Source organism: Anolis sagrei, chromosome 5, assembly GCF_037176765.1.
Source record: "Anolis sagrei isolate rAnoSag1 chromosome 5, rAnoSag1.mat, whole genome shotgun sequence".
Taxonomy (NCBI): Eukaryota; Metazoa; Chordata; class Lepidosauria; order Squamata; family Dactyloidae; genus Anolis; species Anolis sagrei.
In genome coordinates this window covers 131,182,425-131,199,004 of record NC_090025.1, presented here as the reverse complement: position 1 = coordinate 131,199,004, position 16,580 = coordinate 131,182,425, and the positions used below count along the sequence as shown (strand labels likewise).

Sequence of the window (16,580 nt, the reverse complement as noted above, 5' to 3'; positions counted from 1 at the left end):
AATGGTAGGAATTATGCTAAGAAGAGAAAATTAACCTCACACATGCAGTAATGCATGTTAGTCAGGCCACATTCATTTCCATGGTCATCCTAGAAAGTGTGACACCTATTTTTGCCCCTCAAGTAGCATGACATGTCACTGCTGACCACACTTGTGGTAGCTGGCCGACAGCCATCTATAATACGAGATGGATGTTCCATGATGAGGTCATGCTCTCCACAAAGAGAATAACTGGTGATGGCGTTGAGTCTTTGGAGACCGTTTGTTGTCTACCCACAAATCTCTTGTTAGTGCTGTTTGTGTTTCTTTTTGTAACTTTTATGTTGAATTTAAACTGAAAAATTCTCTTTGTAGACAGTGTTGGTATTAGATACCTCATTCTGCTGAGCAAACACTCAAAAAGAGCACATGCCTCACCCATCATTTCAATGAAAATTACTCATATGTTCCAAGTAAATAATGGTATTGAGCACTTCACTGAATAATATAACCAATGCTGTGCTGTTGAATGCTCACAAAGGACTTATTCTGTAAAGAAGCTGTCAAAAAAGGTTTCTTCTATAAAGATAGTTTTAAAATGACACAACTTTGACTATGTTTCATGTGTTGGTTTCAATCAGCAACTCAAAAACAGCTACAGTATCCAATGTAATGCCAATCTAGTTTTGTCCTTGCTATAAAAATGGCAACCTGGACAACATTTGCATTCTAAATCTATAAATTCTGGAAGGATGCTTTTATATTGTACATCACAATTCTGTTATCCTTTTGGCAGAATCATCCTGGAGCTCATAGAAATCTGGTAGCAAGCCTAAATAATGCTTTGTGCACATGTGTGGTTTAATTGACAGTACTAGGTATACAACAACAGCAGCAACAAAAATATAATACTAAGACATTTATTTTCTTCCTCTCCTTCGGGCCCGAGGCAGAGTACAATGTGGTTAAAACAGAGAGATAAAACACAACACTATTAAAATACATATACAGTAGAGTCATGCTTATCCAACCTTCGCTTATCCAACAGTCTGTATTATCCAATACAGTCTGCCTCCTACCCTGATCCACTACTGTTTCAATACATAGTGATTTTTTGGTGCTAAAATCGTAAATACAGTCATTACTATATAACGTTACTGTGTATTGAACTGCTTTTCTGTTGATTTGTTGTAAAACATGATGTTTTGGTGCTTAATTTGTAAAATCATAACGTAATTTGACGTTTAATAGGCTTTTCCTTAATCCCTCCTCATTATTCAACATTATTCAACATCCAATGTTCTGCCGGCCCATTTATGTTGGATAAGCCAGACTCTACTACAAGATACATACAGATAAAAAGCAAGTTAAAATTCACAAGTCAAACTTGACTGGATAGGCCTGCCATTTACTAATATGGGGTCCAACAGTCCGGGAGATCTAGAGGGCCCTCTGAATACATTAATTTCCAAATTCATTGTTGTTGTTTTTGTTTTTTTTGTTTTTTGAAGAAACCCTTGTGCAGTGGAGCTTTTGCTTCCTATTATTTTGCTTTTTAAAACTACTCCTGATGCTTGTGATGATCCCTCCAGAATGACTAGCAATGCAGTGAGGGAGACTGTAAGTGGGGAAAAGGGATCCAGTGGAAATCAGACACATTGCCTATTTGAAAGATAAAACAGCCTTCTCCTTTGTATTGGATGTATTTTAGGTCCATGACAAAGGAAAAACTGTGTTTTTAGTATTCCCAAAGTAGGAATTTTGACATTATTTGAAGGAGTCCTCATGGACAACAAGTTAAACATGTCAATGGGTTTTTGGCCTGCATAAACAGGAGTATAGTGTCTAGCTCTAGAGAAGTCACGCTAACTCTCTATTCTGCCTTGGTCAGACCACGCCTGGAATACTGTGTCCAATTCTGGGCACCGCAATTGAAGGGAGATGTTGACAAGCTGGAATGTGCCCAGAGGAGGGCGACTGAAATGATCAAGGGTCTGGAGAACAAGCCCTATGAGGAGTGACTTAAAGAACTCAGCATGTCTAGCCAGCAGAAGAGAAGGCTGAGAGGAGACATGATAGCTGTGTATAAATATGTGAGGGGAAGTTATAGGGAGGAGGGAGCAAGCTTGTTTTCTGTTGTCCTGGAGACTAGTTCGTGGAACAATGGCTTCAAACTATAGGAAAGGTCTTTCCACCTAAACATTGGGAAAAACTTCCTAACTGTGAGGGCTGTACAGCAGTGGAACTCTGTGCCCCGTAGTGTGGTGGAGGCTCCTTTCTTAGAGGCTTTTAAACAGAGGCTGGATGGGCATCTGTTGGAGGTGCTTTGAATGCAATTTTCCTGCTTCTTGGCAGGGGGTTGGACGATGGTTCACTGAGTCTCTTCCAACTCTATGATTCTATTGCTGTGAGCATTTGTGTACTAGTTACAATACTATTCATCTGTAGCTAAATAATATTTTCCACAAAATCTTGTAAACAGCATATGGTCAATCTCTTTTTAGGCAGCTTAATTGTTTTCCTTTAAGGAAACTAAATTTAGTTTAGCAACTGTGCCTAAATATTGGTAGAACAATGTTTGATGTGGCATGGGGTATAATGTTGAAAACTGGTGCAAAATTTGCTCTTTCAAACAGGAATTGATTTATTTACTCATGTGCAAGTTTTTCATATCACCCTAATCATGAATCTCCTGACTCTGAAAACCACATCAAAAATGAAAAACTGCTAGGTTAGACTCTTGCTCAACCAAATTGCTTTGTCAGTTCTTTGTCTAATAATGTATTTTGCCTACCCAGGCATTCCAAGAACACGAAGTATTGCTTTAAGGATTTTTTTTCTGCTCGGCAAAATGGGTCAATATGTAAGGTACATGAAAAAAGCATCACTCAGAGTGTGAAGTAAGGATATCCCCAAATCACCTAGAATAATATAAGACAAATCATAAACAATTTGAAAACAACATTTTGTGGGGTTTTTTAAAAAAAGTACTTTGTTAATATTTTTTGCTCCTCACAATTGATTACAGTCAAATACAGTTATCCTTGGAACAGAGCCAATGAAATCATGACACTATGACTATATTTGCATACAATCTGTCAGCAATGGTAGTGATTAACACATTAGCATCATAAGGTCAAAAAATCATGAATGATTTATTTTTGTTCCAAAATATATCAAAATACCAGTGGAAATTTGGAAGCCCAAAATGTTTAACAATCTGTACCGACTTGACCTTCAGTCTTTGAATGGAGCTGTGGTTTATTTTACTTTTATCTTTAAAGCAGAATGATTCTGTTTCTAAAAGAGATGAAGCCTGTTCATTAAAATGAGTGGAATAAACTTTTACAATGTTATTTTGCAGATCCTGTAAAGTATCTGTTTATAAATGGCTGCTCACTATAGCATGTGTGTGTGTGTCTCATATAGAGAGGGGGGGCGGGAGGGGGGCTGGAACCCTATTTGTGCTTCGCACTTACTTAACTGGCTAGTAGTTTTATATTTTCCTAGTTTATGTATGGGAATCTATGGCTGTTGTCCAAGCATGTGACTATTCCAGTGGGGCTTGGTGAGGAAGTTTTTGGGCTGGGAAGGCAAAATGATTTTGGAGGGAAAAGAGATATAAAAATTGTGCTGATTTGAATTTGGGAATTGGGCAGCAATAGGATTTCAGAGCTGTATATAACAGATATATGTGGTACTAATGGGGTCAATCAGGGAAAGCCGAGGCTAAGTAACCTAAATTACAGCTGGTTATTTTGGTGGTGTAATCAAGCCCGTAGCATTATTATTATTATTATTATTATTAATAATAATAATAATAATAATAATAATAATTTGTGTTCTGTCCTATCTCCCCGAAGGGACTCAGGGCGGATTCAATTCACAAAAAGGCAAACATTCAATGCCTGAGCAAAACAAACAATATACACATAATAACAAAATATTGGGAGCCCCCGGTGGCACAATGGGTTAAACCCTTGTGCCGGCAGGACTGATGACCAACAGATCACAGGTTCGAATCTGGGGATAGCACGGATGAGCTCCCTCTGTCAGCTCCAGCTCCTTATTCAGGGACATGAGGGAAGCCTCCCACAAAAATGGTAAAACATCAGAAACATCCAGGCATCCCCTGGACAATCCAACATATAAAAGACATAACATCTAAATTAAATAAAAAACAGAATCTATCACAAATTATATCAACATAAGAACAGAATGTCAGACAGAAGCAGTGACTTCCTCATGCCTACAGAATTAAATTGGATATATAGATTATTTCCAAGGATGTTAACTGGGCAAGCAGGGTAAAACACAACCTGGATACAAGTAACAGATTTTAGTCACCTTCTTACCTTGACATTAAGTTTCCCTGTGCTATTAAAAATCTTACAATTTCTGTTACTAACTTTTTGAAAATGTCTTTTGACAGGATTAATCTGCAGTAATGAAGGCTTTTGCTACTCCTGCTTCTGGGATTATTTTTTTTCTGTTCACCTTCGTACAGAGGAGTGATGGCAAATGTAAAGGATCAGTTTCAAGGCCGGAGATGAATTGGAATGTGAAATATCACCTCCCTAATTTCACTGCAGAAACACCAATACAAAATATAGTTATGTACAAGAATCACTTCTATGTAGGAGCCATCAACAAGATCTATGTTTTAAATGAAAGCCTTCACAGTGTCTCTGTATACAAGACTGGACCTGTTTTGGAGAACCCAGATTGTGCTCCCTGTACAGAGTGTGCACCTAGATTAAACCAATCTGAAAACATTTGGAAGGATAACAAGAACATGGCTCTGTTCCTAGAAACATACTATGATCATCAGCTCATCAGCTGTGGGAGCGCTGCAAAAGGAACTTGCCAGCGCCATGTCATTCATCCTAGCAATCCCGCTGACATTCGAAGTGACGTGCACTGTATGTATTCCAAGCAAGCGGACGAAGAATCAGACCAGTGTCCTGACTGTGTTGTAAGCCCTTTAGGCAGCAAAGTGCTGGTGACAGAAAAGGAAAGATTTGTGTACTTCTATGTTGGGAATACTGTAAATAATTCATCTCAGCAAGACCATTTGCTACATTCAATATCAGTCCGGAGATTAAAAGAAACCTTGGATGGTTTTGAGTTTCTCACGCTTTACTCTTATATTGACGTCCTTCCAGAATTCAGGAATTCATACCCCATTAAGTACATTCATGCATTTGAAAAGGACCACTTTGTGTACTTTCTCACTGTCCAGAGAGAATCTCTAGACTCCCAGGCTTTTCACACAAGGATCATACGGTTCTGTTCTTTTGATTCCGAGCTGCGTTCATACATGGAAATGCCCCTTGAATGTATTTATACTGAAAAACGTAAAAAGAGGTCAACCAAGCGGTCAAATGAGGTGTTTAATCTTCTACAGGCGGCCTATATTGGCAAGCCGGGTGCAGCCTTAGCCCAGGAAATGGGGCTTGATGTTAATGATGATGTTTTGTTTGGTGCATTTGCCCAAAGCAAACCCGACTCTTCAGAACCAACCCACAAATCTGCTGTCTGTGCAGTCTCCATCAAAACCATAAATGAATTCTTTGGCAAGATTGTGGACAAACAAAACATGAAATGTCTTCAGCATCTTTATGAAAAGAACAGCAAGTACTGCCTGAATAGGGTAAGTGGGCATTGATGCTAATTAGTTGCTTGAATCAGATAATTACCCTATCCATTTCCAGTCTCATTCCTACTGAGTATCCTGTTATTAATTGCATTGCTTCATTGATTTCAGATCCCGACACGATAAATAAATATTGATTTCAGTTGTGAGTAGTAAATATTTTTCAGGGCTAAAATTTCTTCTGGCTGAAATTTAGAGCAGATAGTTTCAAATTATTTAAGGTGTCTGTCTTAATAAGTAGCAATTAATGCTGTTTGCAGCCATTGGTTATTCATCTTTGAAAGAAGGTGTACTTTTAAATTGAATATGGAAGTCAACAGAGAATGTTTTAGGGAGATAAGGCTAGCATTAGACATAAAGCTTCCATGGGGGGAAAAAATGGAGAACTGACTACATGGCCTCACCAGGGCAATAAAAATACCTTTAAAGAGGAAATCATGTCTTCTCTGAAGATATCACATTGCTAAGAATTCAAAGGGGAGGAGATAGTGGCATACAAGATGAGTAAGACAACTCCCCTTCTAAGCCCCTTCTTGAGATAGGGATTCAAAGGGAACTTGGGGAAGGAATCCCTCATTCTAATCTATCTAGGCAAACTACTAATTGAGAGCTGGAGACTTCACTCAGGGACAAAACCCAACACAATGGACCAATGCAATGCCTGGAGGCCTGCTGCTGCTGGCTACTCCCTTCATTTTCCCAACAAGGCATCCAAAAAGTCCAGAGGTGCACCACAGCAGACAAAATGGTTGGTGCTTCTTTTAGGTTCTCACAGGCTTTACTAAGCTTTTGCCTTTCACCACTCTTTTCAGAGAAGGAGGTGGTCCTTTTTTTTTTTTTGAAAGAGTTAATATAGTCTTAACATTAATTCGTAGCTACGTCTGCCCAGGTTTTTATGGTTGATATTTTTAAACAACATTTCTAGACTTATGTGAGTATATGGGGAAGTCTCAAAGATGCTACTGGGTTCTTGATTGTCTTTTAATGATAACATTTTTGTTATTTTCCCCTTCAGATGACAGACACATTGTGAGGGGGTGGGAGAGAAAGCAGATAACCTGAAATGTATATTACCCTTATCTCCAGCCATTTCTGTGGACAAATTGTCTGAGTTGTGGACAAGTTGTTTGAGGAACATTTTCCTCCCAGGAAGATTGTGAAACCTCCACTACAATAACTCCCCATACGTTGTCTTTATTTTCTATTTTAGCACTACTTGTTAGAGCTGTTTCTGTGAAATATCTTCAACACATGACTTGCAAAATCTATATATTCTCCTTATCTAAAATCCACATAATAATAATAATAATAATAATAATCCTTTATTTGTACCTCGCTACCATCTCCCGCAGGACTCGGTGCGGCTTACAAGAGGCTGAGCCCAAAGTGCATCATTAACAAAAACACAACAGACAACAATAAAATGCAACAATACATAAACAAACAATAAAACAGTAACAAAAGCATGACACTGTTAAAAACCTATAATAGTTAAATTCTAAAAATGCTGGGCATGTCCAGGTGAGGTAGACTGGATATTTTGGGAATAGAAGGGTGTGCAGACAATTCTAACTCTCTCATAAAGTGCATTAGGGACAATTGCTTGGGATTCTTTAATCTGGGAAGGCATACTGGAACATCCATGTTTTCAAGCTCCTTCTGAAAACTGCCAATGTTGGGGAATGCCTGATGTCCTTGGGAAGGGAGTTCCAGAGTTGTGGGGCCACCACCGAGAACATATTCATATTGTAGCTAAGTTATTTAGCTGGGCAACAATAATCTTAAATGTCCACTTTTCTTGAAAATCTTATGCAAAATGTATTAATGTCAAGCTGAAGTGTTTAAGAGATGGTTGGTTACCAACACCCCTCTAGTTACTAACAGGCTTGTACCTGTTATTGACATCTGAAATCTTCCTCAGAGTACTTGCTTCAAGCAAGGCTTAGAGAGTGGTGACAAGGAAGAGAACTGTTTTGACTTTGGTTTTCCATTCCTGGTATATTCTCCTCTGGGAGGCCTGCCTGGCTCTAACATTGTAGGTCTCCACAGTAGGTCAAGATGTTTCTCGACTCCAAGAACATAATTAGTCAGATTTTAACTAACGGCCTTAGTCCAGTTGATTATTTTTATAATTTATTATTGGTAGAAGAGTTTTATATTGTGTACCTTTTAATTGTTTTAACTTCTGTATATATTAACTATATGTAACTTTGGCTTTAAAAAAAACAAGAAAGAAATAAAATAAATAATTCTTTTTTCTAGTTCTTTGTTTAATCAATGATCAAGGACATCCAAAGTAATTGAATTTAAAATAGTGTACTAAAATTGAGACTGAACAGATTAAAACTAAAGCTCTTCAGATTTCATGGTTTGCAGTTTGTATCTGGTAGTTTTTATAAATATTTTTGTAAAATGTGTTTCTACATTTTACAGGATATTATTCTTAGGGTGGCGGTTACAATTTAACCGGTCCTCCTTTAGCAGTTGGATCAACATAACTCTTACTGAAAACTTAATTTCCTTTCCTCATTTTTCATTCTAGAAAATATCAAATATTTGTCTTCATAGAACTTTTATGCATAAGCATAAGTTAATGTCTGGCCTCTTTCTTTTGTTTGTTTTGTGTGTGGCTAATAGTATCTTTTTTATAAGCTATTGATCTATTTTAATACTTTTCCAATACTAATTCTTGAACAATATTTACAATATCATTAGTTAGTTTCCACTAGCTGGGGGAAAAACTTTCTTGCTTGAGAATACTTGATACTTTCTAGAGTTGCCAGTGTTTTGCATTTCATTGATGGATACTTTATGGAAGCTGGAAGTTTAATTATATGAGCAACACAGAGAAATTCAAGAAATGTCATAAGAGCTTAAATAAGAGGTCTTGGGAAGCTTTTGATGCATAATACAGATAAAAAGATACTGCAGAGGAGGAAAATGAATATATGCTTCTGTGTGGCTCTTTCATAAAAATGTGCTCATTTACTTCTCCCAATTTTCTTCCCCTTCACATAAGCTTTGTAAATATTTTCTCTTGGAAAGCATGCCAGAAAGCTTTGTTGTTGTTTTTTAAAGAAAAAAAACTTTATGAGATTTCTGAGGCTCTGGCTTAGTGCTGAAATGTCTATGGAGCAGAACTTGCAATATGATAACCCTGACTGTACTGTGGGTTCAGCATAACCTCTTCCCATGGGGAAGCAATCACAAGGTAAAATGATAGAAAACAAAGATAACTGGGATTAGGTCTGTAAAAACTTAAACAAACTTTACGTTATGGGTTCACCTCTGGTGGTCATGTTAGCAGATGTTGAGCTTAAACAGATATGGACTGTAAAGGTTGCAGTGTTCAGTAGACCCTGAAAAGAGTTGTTCTGAAGAATATTATTACATTGTCTGCTTACCTAGGAGAAGACTATAGTTTAAACTAGTGGGAGGGAAATGCAACATACCATGACCCACGTACCATATTTACTCGAATTTAATGTTCACATTTTTTCGCTAAATTACATAGTCAAAAGTAAGTTGCTCTTTATATTCGTAGGCATGTTAGAATTGCGCACATAAACCCGCCTGTTCCCCTCTGTCAGATCAAAGCTGGCAAACTTGCCAGCCTCAATCTGATGGATGTGCACAGCTTCCCAACTGGCAGCGGAACATCCAATAGGCAAGGGGAAGCCATTTGACAACTTTTTTTTTTTTGCAATTAGCACCTTAAAAATTGAGGTGCACATTACAATCAATGGTGAATTATAGGTGAGTAAATATGGTATGGGGGGAGGGCTAGCTATCTTTCCAACCACACACAAAAATATCTTGACCAAGAATATTAAATAACATTCCTGTAAACTAACAGCCTTGACAGTCTGCTCAAATCCTCCCACTCTTTCAATCCAGATTTAACACAAGGAAGTCCAAATGCAGCAACCAGAAGTGATTTTCAGGTCAGACTGTTAGTCTGACCTGGAAATCACTACTGGTGATGTGGTGTGATCATCCTTTGACATTGGATCCAGTTCTGGATTCAATTATCCACCTCTGATTTAAACACTAGAACAATGGGTAGGGGAGAAAGCCCTCTTCTCTTCCAGCAACAGTTGCCTACGATGGGAGAGATGAAAGTGTTCCTATTCTCCATCATGTTAATGACTGTAATCATTAAGGCTGTAGAGAGGCAAACTGAGATAGTCAAAATATGATGGACTTTCCCTCTAGCTCTTACTGGCCAATGAGATTAGAATGTCCTGTACTGCAAGACAGCATTTAGTAAGTGACAAAGAGAAACATATCTATATTTTTCCAGAAATTATGCCCTACTGAATTTCCATTCACGCTTGTCTTTCTGTAATTGTCTTCTACTTAGAAACTGAGAAAATAGTAGAATGAACAGACCCATCATTGAAACCTGCAAACTTAGTCAAGATTATCAGTCACAAATCTAAAAGTAGAAGTGCTTACATACTACAGAACTCTTCTCCTACAGCAATGGTACTCAAACTTTTTAATAGAGGGCTGGTTCATGATCCCTAAGACGATAGTTTGGAAAAAAATGAACCAATTCTCATGCACTCTGCACATACCTTATTTGTACTACAAAAAAACCCCTGAAAACATTAAAAAATAGAATAGCTAAAATGAAAAACAATGTTAACCGATATAAACTTACCAGTATTTCAGTGGGAGGTGTGGACCTGCTTTGGGCTGATGAGATAGTCAAATTGTTAGGATTGTTGTTGTTGAGTGCCTTCAAGTTTAAAGTTTAGGGCAGGGGCCAGGTAAGTGGCCTGGGAGGGCAGCACCTGGCCTGTGGGCCTTGGTTTGAGGGCCCCACCATAAGCATATACCCTTTTCCAATGGGTAGTCCAGCCAAGCGAATATTTATAATTTTATTTTATTTTAGTCTGATACAAGTTCATGAAATTTCCCACTGTAAGATTTAACTGCTGTAATGTGCTCTCCAATAAGCTTCCTTTTAGTGAATGTGTACATCCTATGAATGATCAGAATTTCAAGTGCCAAGGAGTTGAACAGAGTGGACATTCTTATAGGAATTTAACTAGTTTCAGTTTGGTTTCTGTATCCAATTTAAGATGTTGTTTGCCTTAAAATGACTGTCCACCCAGCCCAGTACTGGATCTAGGTAGAGTATACCTAGTTGTTTGCTCTTGTCTGCCTCTAGTTTTCATCAAATATTGTAAAATAAATTCCGCTTATTTAGTACAGGGCCAGCTCTCTTCTTAAGTCTTCTTGTTTGAACATTACTTCAAACAACAAAATTATAAGAAGTTATTTTTTGTTGTTTAGTCATTCAGACACTTCTGACTCTTCGTGACCTCATGGACCAGTCCATGCCAGAACTCCCTGTCGTCTGTCGTCACCCCCGGCTCCTTCAAAGTCAAGCCAGTCACTTCAAGGATAACATCCATCCATCTTGCCCTTGGTTGGCCCCTCTTCCTATTTCCTTCGATTTTCCACATCATCATTATCTTCTTCAAGCTTTCCTGTCTTCTCTGTGTGGCCAAAGTACTTCATCTTTGTCTCTAATATCCTTCCCTCCAGTGAGCAGTCATTATTTCCTGGAGTATGGACTGGTTGGATCTTCTCACAGTCCAAGTTTTCCTCCAACATCACAGTTCAAAAGCATCTAAGAAGTTATACTGCAATACATAAATGCACAATATATGCTACCATTGTATAACACTGCCTTCCAAATTCAAATTTGAAATCTTAACTGCAGTTCACTTTGTCTCACAGTTTTATCCAGAGGAGGACTCTTGCAGCCTTTCAGATGTTATAGAATTGTCACTCAGTAACTCAAACCAAAATAGGTTAGGAGTGGTGGGATTTACAGTCCAACAGCATTGGGAGGACCATATATTCCCACCTCTATTTCAGACTTTTTCATCTCTAAGTGCAGTATTCATAGCAAAGGGCATAATCTACCAATTCCCAGCAATTTCATTTTGGTCCCCTTAGCTTCACTGAGGATTCTTGAAGTAAGAATAGTTCTAATGAATTTTGTCCTTTTAATAGGTCTTGATTTAATTAAAAATAGAAGAAAACAAAACAAATTACACAGTACCTAAATATCTTGGACTGCAAAAAAAGACAAATAAATGGATCCTAGAGCAGTACTTGGATCAGAGACAATAAATAAATACCAGGTGCTGTAGGCTATATTACATATGAAGGAGCTTGCAAAACCACCACCTTTACCTGAGAAAGCTATGAAATTAATGCCACATAAGTTGGCAGGCAACTTATGAGAGCAAATCAAGCCTTGAAGTCAAGATGACTAAACTGAGATTGAGAAGATATGATTCACTAGAAAGGACAATAAGGATTGGCATTTCAAGTGGAATGACTCAAGCAGGGAAGCCAGGACTCTTAGTTTGCAAGACTAGTGTGAAGCAGATGACAACAATTTGACTTGGAGATCTCTCTTTCACAAATCTTCCATAAATTGAAGTCATGTTGCCAGCAGTTAATAGTAACAAAACACCTAGAGATAGTGAGGGTGGGAAGCTTTAGAGTAGTTCCATTGAAACTAAAAGATGGTTAGCAAGTAATCTCAAAAGCCTCTGAATCACTTCTTTGGTGTGTGTGTATGTGTATAGAGAGAGACACATTGTGAAGAAACTGAATAAAGTATACTGGGGATAGACTCAATTTTACTCATTTTCAGCAAAGATGTTATTTCTTACAATTTGATTCAAAATTAAGCATTATAAAAACATAAAGTCACCAGACAACCAATTTTCGGTTTGGAATATAGTTTATTCTTCCCAGAAACTAAGGTCTAGCTTTAAAAATGCTTAACATCTCAGTCCCAAGAAAACTCATAAAATATCTTTCATTTTACTGTCTCTTTTGCTCACTTAATCACTCTGCCAAGACATGATAAACTGGTCACCATTACTGTCAAATGAACATGCAAATAGGGGAAGAAAAGATTTAGGAGTGTGAAATGAAAGCAAGAGGCTCCCTAAAATGAAATCAAGAGAGACAGTGAAATAAACACACAGTGATATTTCTTTACCAAGATGATAGATGAGAGGAATTGAGTTATGCTTATTTTGTAATGGGAGAAAATAATTGCAACCTTCCATCAGGAAACCACAAGGACCTTTATTGATCTGTTGTCCTCAGCAGACGTCTAGTAATATTTAATAAAATAAACAGAGACAAATAACCCCTTCAAGGCTCTGTAACTGTATTCTCTATTTTTATTCGCCATTTTTGAAAAGATTGAAATAACAAATTGCTTGACCATAACTTGTTGATGTGACTTATTCTTAGCAGATTCTCACCTTACAGTAATAAGGTACACCATAAGTAGATACATGATTAATATTTTTAAAGTTTTAAAATTAAAACCTATGTCTATGTTATACAAAAGGCATAACATTTCACTATCGCTGCTTTTGCAGCGGAAAAATGTTCTTGCCATACATCAAGGGAATCACTGACCGCGTAGGGAAGCTGATGAGGAAACACAACGTACAAACTATCTACAGACCCACCAAGAAAACCCAACAAATGCTACATTCAGCAAAGGACAAGAGGGATCCTCTCACCTCTGCAGGTGTCTACCGTGTACCATGCAGCTGTAGACAAGTCTACATAGGGACCACCAAACGCAGCATTGCCCAAACAAGAATCAAGGAACATGAAAGGCACTGCAGACTACTTCAACCAGAGAAGTCAGCCGTAGCAGAGCACCTGATGAACCAACCTGAACACAGCATTTTGTTTGAGAACACAGAAATGCTGGACCACTCTCACAACCACCATGTCAGACTACACAGAGAAGCCATTGAAATACACATGCAGGTGGACAATTTCACCAGAAAGGAGGAGACCATGAAAATGAACAAAATCTGGCTACCAGTATTAAAAAACTCTAAAATTGCAACAGCACAACAACAGAGAGGAAGCAGGCAGGGGCATCTAATTACCTCTCAACAAAAGTTTGCTCTAGGCACAGTCAGGCCATTGTATGCTAATCAAGGTGGTCAGTTGAAACATTCACACCTAGCTCCATCAGACAATAGTCCTTTGTCTCACCCTGGTCATTCCACAGATATATAAACCCTTTTGCCTAGTTCCAACAGACCTCACTACCTCTGAGGATGCTTGCCATAGATGCAGGCGAAACGTCAGGAGAGAATGCCTCTAGACCATGGCCATATAGCCCGAAAAAACCTACAACAACCCCGATAACTGAATCCCTGAAATGTATCACTCAAGGCTGGTACAGTGCAATTGCTGGTATACAATAACATCTGACATTGCTGGTGTGCATCCGAACACTTATTGTGGCACACAATTTCATTAATGGTAAAAAATAACTCTGTCAATAGCTCCCAACATCACTGCTTATCCACGTTTGCCACTATAGGTTCCTTCCGCTGAAATTCCAACACCAGCAATTGTGGCATGATTGCCATGTGATTGCCTCCTTTCCCCCTTGCTATTAACAAACAGGATGAGGCTGCTTTTACATCATTGTCATTTCCTTTTCCATTTTTTTACATTATCAAATGAGGGAAGGATACCATTTCAGCATATTTATTTGCTTTCTATATGAGGAAGCATTTTGGCTAGCAATATAGGCTAAACAGAACAGTAGTGGGTTCATGCAGGCTTGACATTGCCACGCAGACTAATGTAGCTTTCTGAAGTGGAAGCATTAGCCATTTTATCCTGCTTTATTATGTTGCACAATTGTCACAGTTGTGGGGATACCCACAGCTAGCACCTCCAACTATACTCTGATTCCTGTTGGTCAGCGGTGATAGTAATGAGGCACTTGGTTCTTCTTCCCTGATGTCGTACACCAGAGCAGAAACACCCCTGACTTTAAACACCACACCAGCTTGGTAAATCAGCAAGCAGTTTATTGAAGAATATATGTAGGCAAAGCAATAAAATTAGCAAAAACAGTAAAGTCCCCAAAACAAAGGATAGTCCATGAGCTTCAAGGCAAAATAAGAGCAATTGGAACAACAATCCATGAAACAAGGCAGCATGAAAAATCCAATACACAAAGCAGGAGCTTGGCAAAAAAAACTTGGAACATGAAACTAAGAACACTTGAAAGCAAGATCGTCATGAAATTCCAATGTTGACCCAACTGAGGCAACTCTTTCCCATGAATCAATATAAAGCTTTTCCAGATTCCAAAACCGAAAGGAAAGCATTTCTCTCAACCTTGCCACCAGATAAAGGTTTTGTATCTTTCTTTTTCTGTAAACGAACTGATCTTCTTTGCGCCTGAGTACTCTGTCTCTGTTTACAAAAGCTTTGCCTTCTATCTACACTTTCATTAACTTGACTCTCATTAACTTCTGCATTTAACAAATAATCTTCTGACAGTTACTCTGAGAAAGACTTTGAGGGCCTTTCCTAGGAATGTGACCTTGCGAATCTTCCTGAGACAGCTTGAGCCTCTTGTCTGAGTTTAACTCAGGCCCAGGCAAACCCTCATCCCCATTGCCAATTGACCCAGTCCACCATCAGGAACATCATCCCCATTTCCATCATGAACATCAGGCACAATTACAGACTGAGCAGGCTGCTTACCACCGGTCTGGGGAAGCCCATAATGCTTTTCCTTGACTGTTCTCTTCAGCTCGTGCCACTGCCTATCACATAGAACAAAATAAATGTATTTAAAATGGTATCCCATTTTAAATGGTCCTTCAGGAAAAATAAAAGCCTATTAGTAATATTTGCTCTGCCATTTCATAATTTCTTCAGCTAAGCAAGCATTGATCTCCCTCTTGAAAAGAAAAAAAAAAACCTTGTCCTTCTCAAACTAACTGTATTTTTATTTGACTATTTTGCTGTCAGTGCACAGCAAAAATAAAATAAAAAGCCAGACATTCGCTCAGTAGGGCATACACAGGTGGAGGGGAAGGTGGGGTTAGCCGGGTGGTGCGGAAGAGTGAGCGCGAGACTATGGATTGTCAAAGCAGCATAATGCTGACAAGTGTGATACGAGATTATTTTCAAACTGATATGTTCCTGTTTGCTTCAACAGTGCAATTTATGCGAGGCAACAGGGTAGTGTCATAAAGTCCCCTATGTTTAATGCATGCATATTTATACATATTTGCAAACATACCTGTGTATGTACATCATGCTCATTTCACTGTGCAGAACAAGAAGTATGTTTCCTGATTCCCATACCAATTTCCAGTTCATTTATTTGGTCCTAAAATGCAATACAGAGGGAAGCAATGAGGCAAGCAAAGGTATACTCCCTCACGGCTTTTGAAACAATTTGTCTGCTCTCTACAGCTCACTCTTTAGATATGTGTTTCATTGCGAAACGGTATATATCAAAGGTTGCTATCCTGAGCCGAAATTTAGTTTCTATTCCTAATTAGAGCTAACCAGTTCACTGATTCAGTGGAAAGTTGGGAAGTCAACACTTACCTACATTCCTTTGATTCTATGTGTTTCTTATATTAGGACTAACAATTAGGTTTAAAGCCTACCACTCACTTATCTCAGTTAGCCATGCAGAAGCCAAGGTTACACCTACAGTTCTGTATTTATTAATTCATTCAAAGTTAGAGTGCACCCAAGCTATTTTATTTGCAAAATGCTCAGCAACTTGTTTATAGTAGACTATTAAGTGATCTGCTTCCTGTTCTGTTGGGTCAAAATGTAAAAGATCCGTAACCAACAACTTATTTTATTTGAGCTTTATTTATGATGTTTCTATCCCGCCTTTCTCAAGCCCGAAGGTGACTCTAGGCGGCTTACAAATTGGCAGCCATTCGATCCCTTAGTAATCCACAATATACAATTAAAACATTTAAAAACAACATTATAAAATCAATACAAAAACCATTAAAACATATAACTTAACTAAATGGCTTTTTACAGACACAATAGTAGTGGAGAAAAATAGGTTTTTGTTGCCTGTATTGTC

General features: G+C 38.2%; 1 protein-coding gene across 3 annotated transcripts in view; it reads left to right on the top strand.

The window, feature by feature from the left end:
- MET (MET proto-oncogene, receptor tyrosine kinase) overlaps positions 1 to 16,580 on the top strand; it is a 132,550-nt gene that overhangs the window by 33,727 nt on the left and 82,243 nt on the right. For all 3 annotated transcript variants that reach the window (XM_060777688.2, XM_060777687.2, XM_060777689.2), the window contains one exon: positions 4,412 to 5,632. In XM_060777688.2, the coding sequence (XP_060633671.2) occupies positions 4,427 to 5,632 (1,206 nt within the window). In that variant the 5' untranslated portion in view covers positions 4,412 to 4,426. The remainder of the gene's footprint in view (positions 1 to 4,411; positions 5,633 to 16,580) is intronic.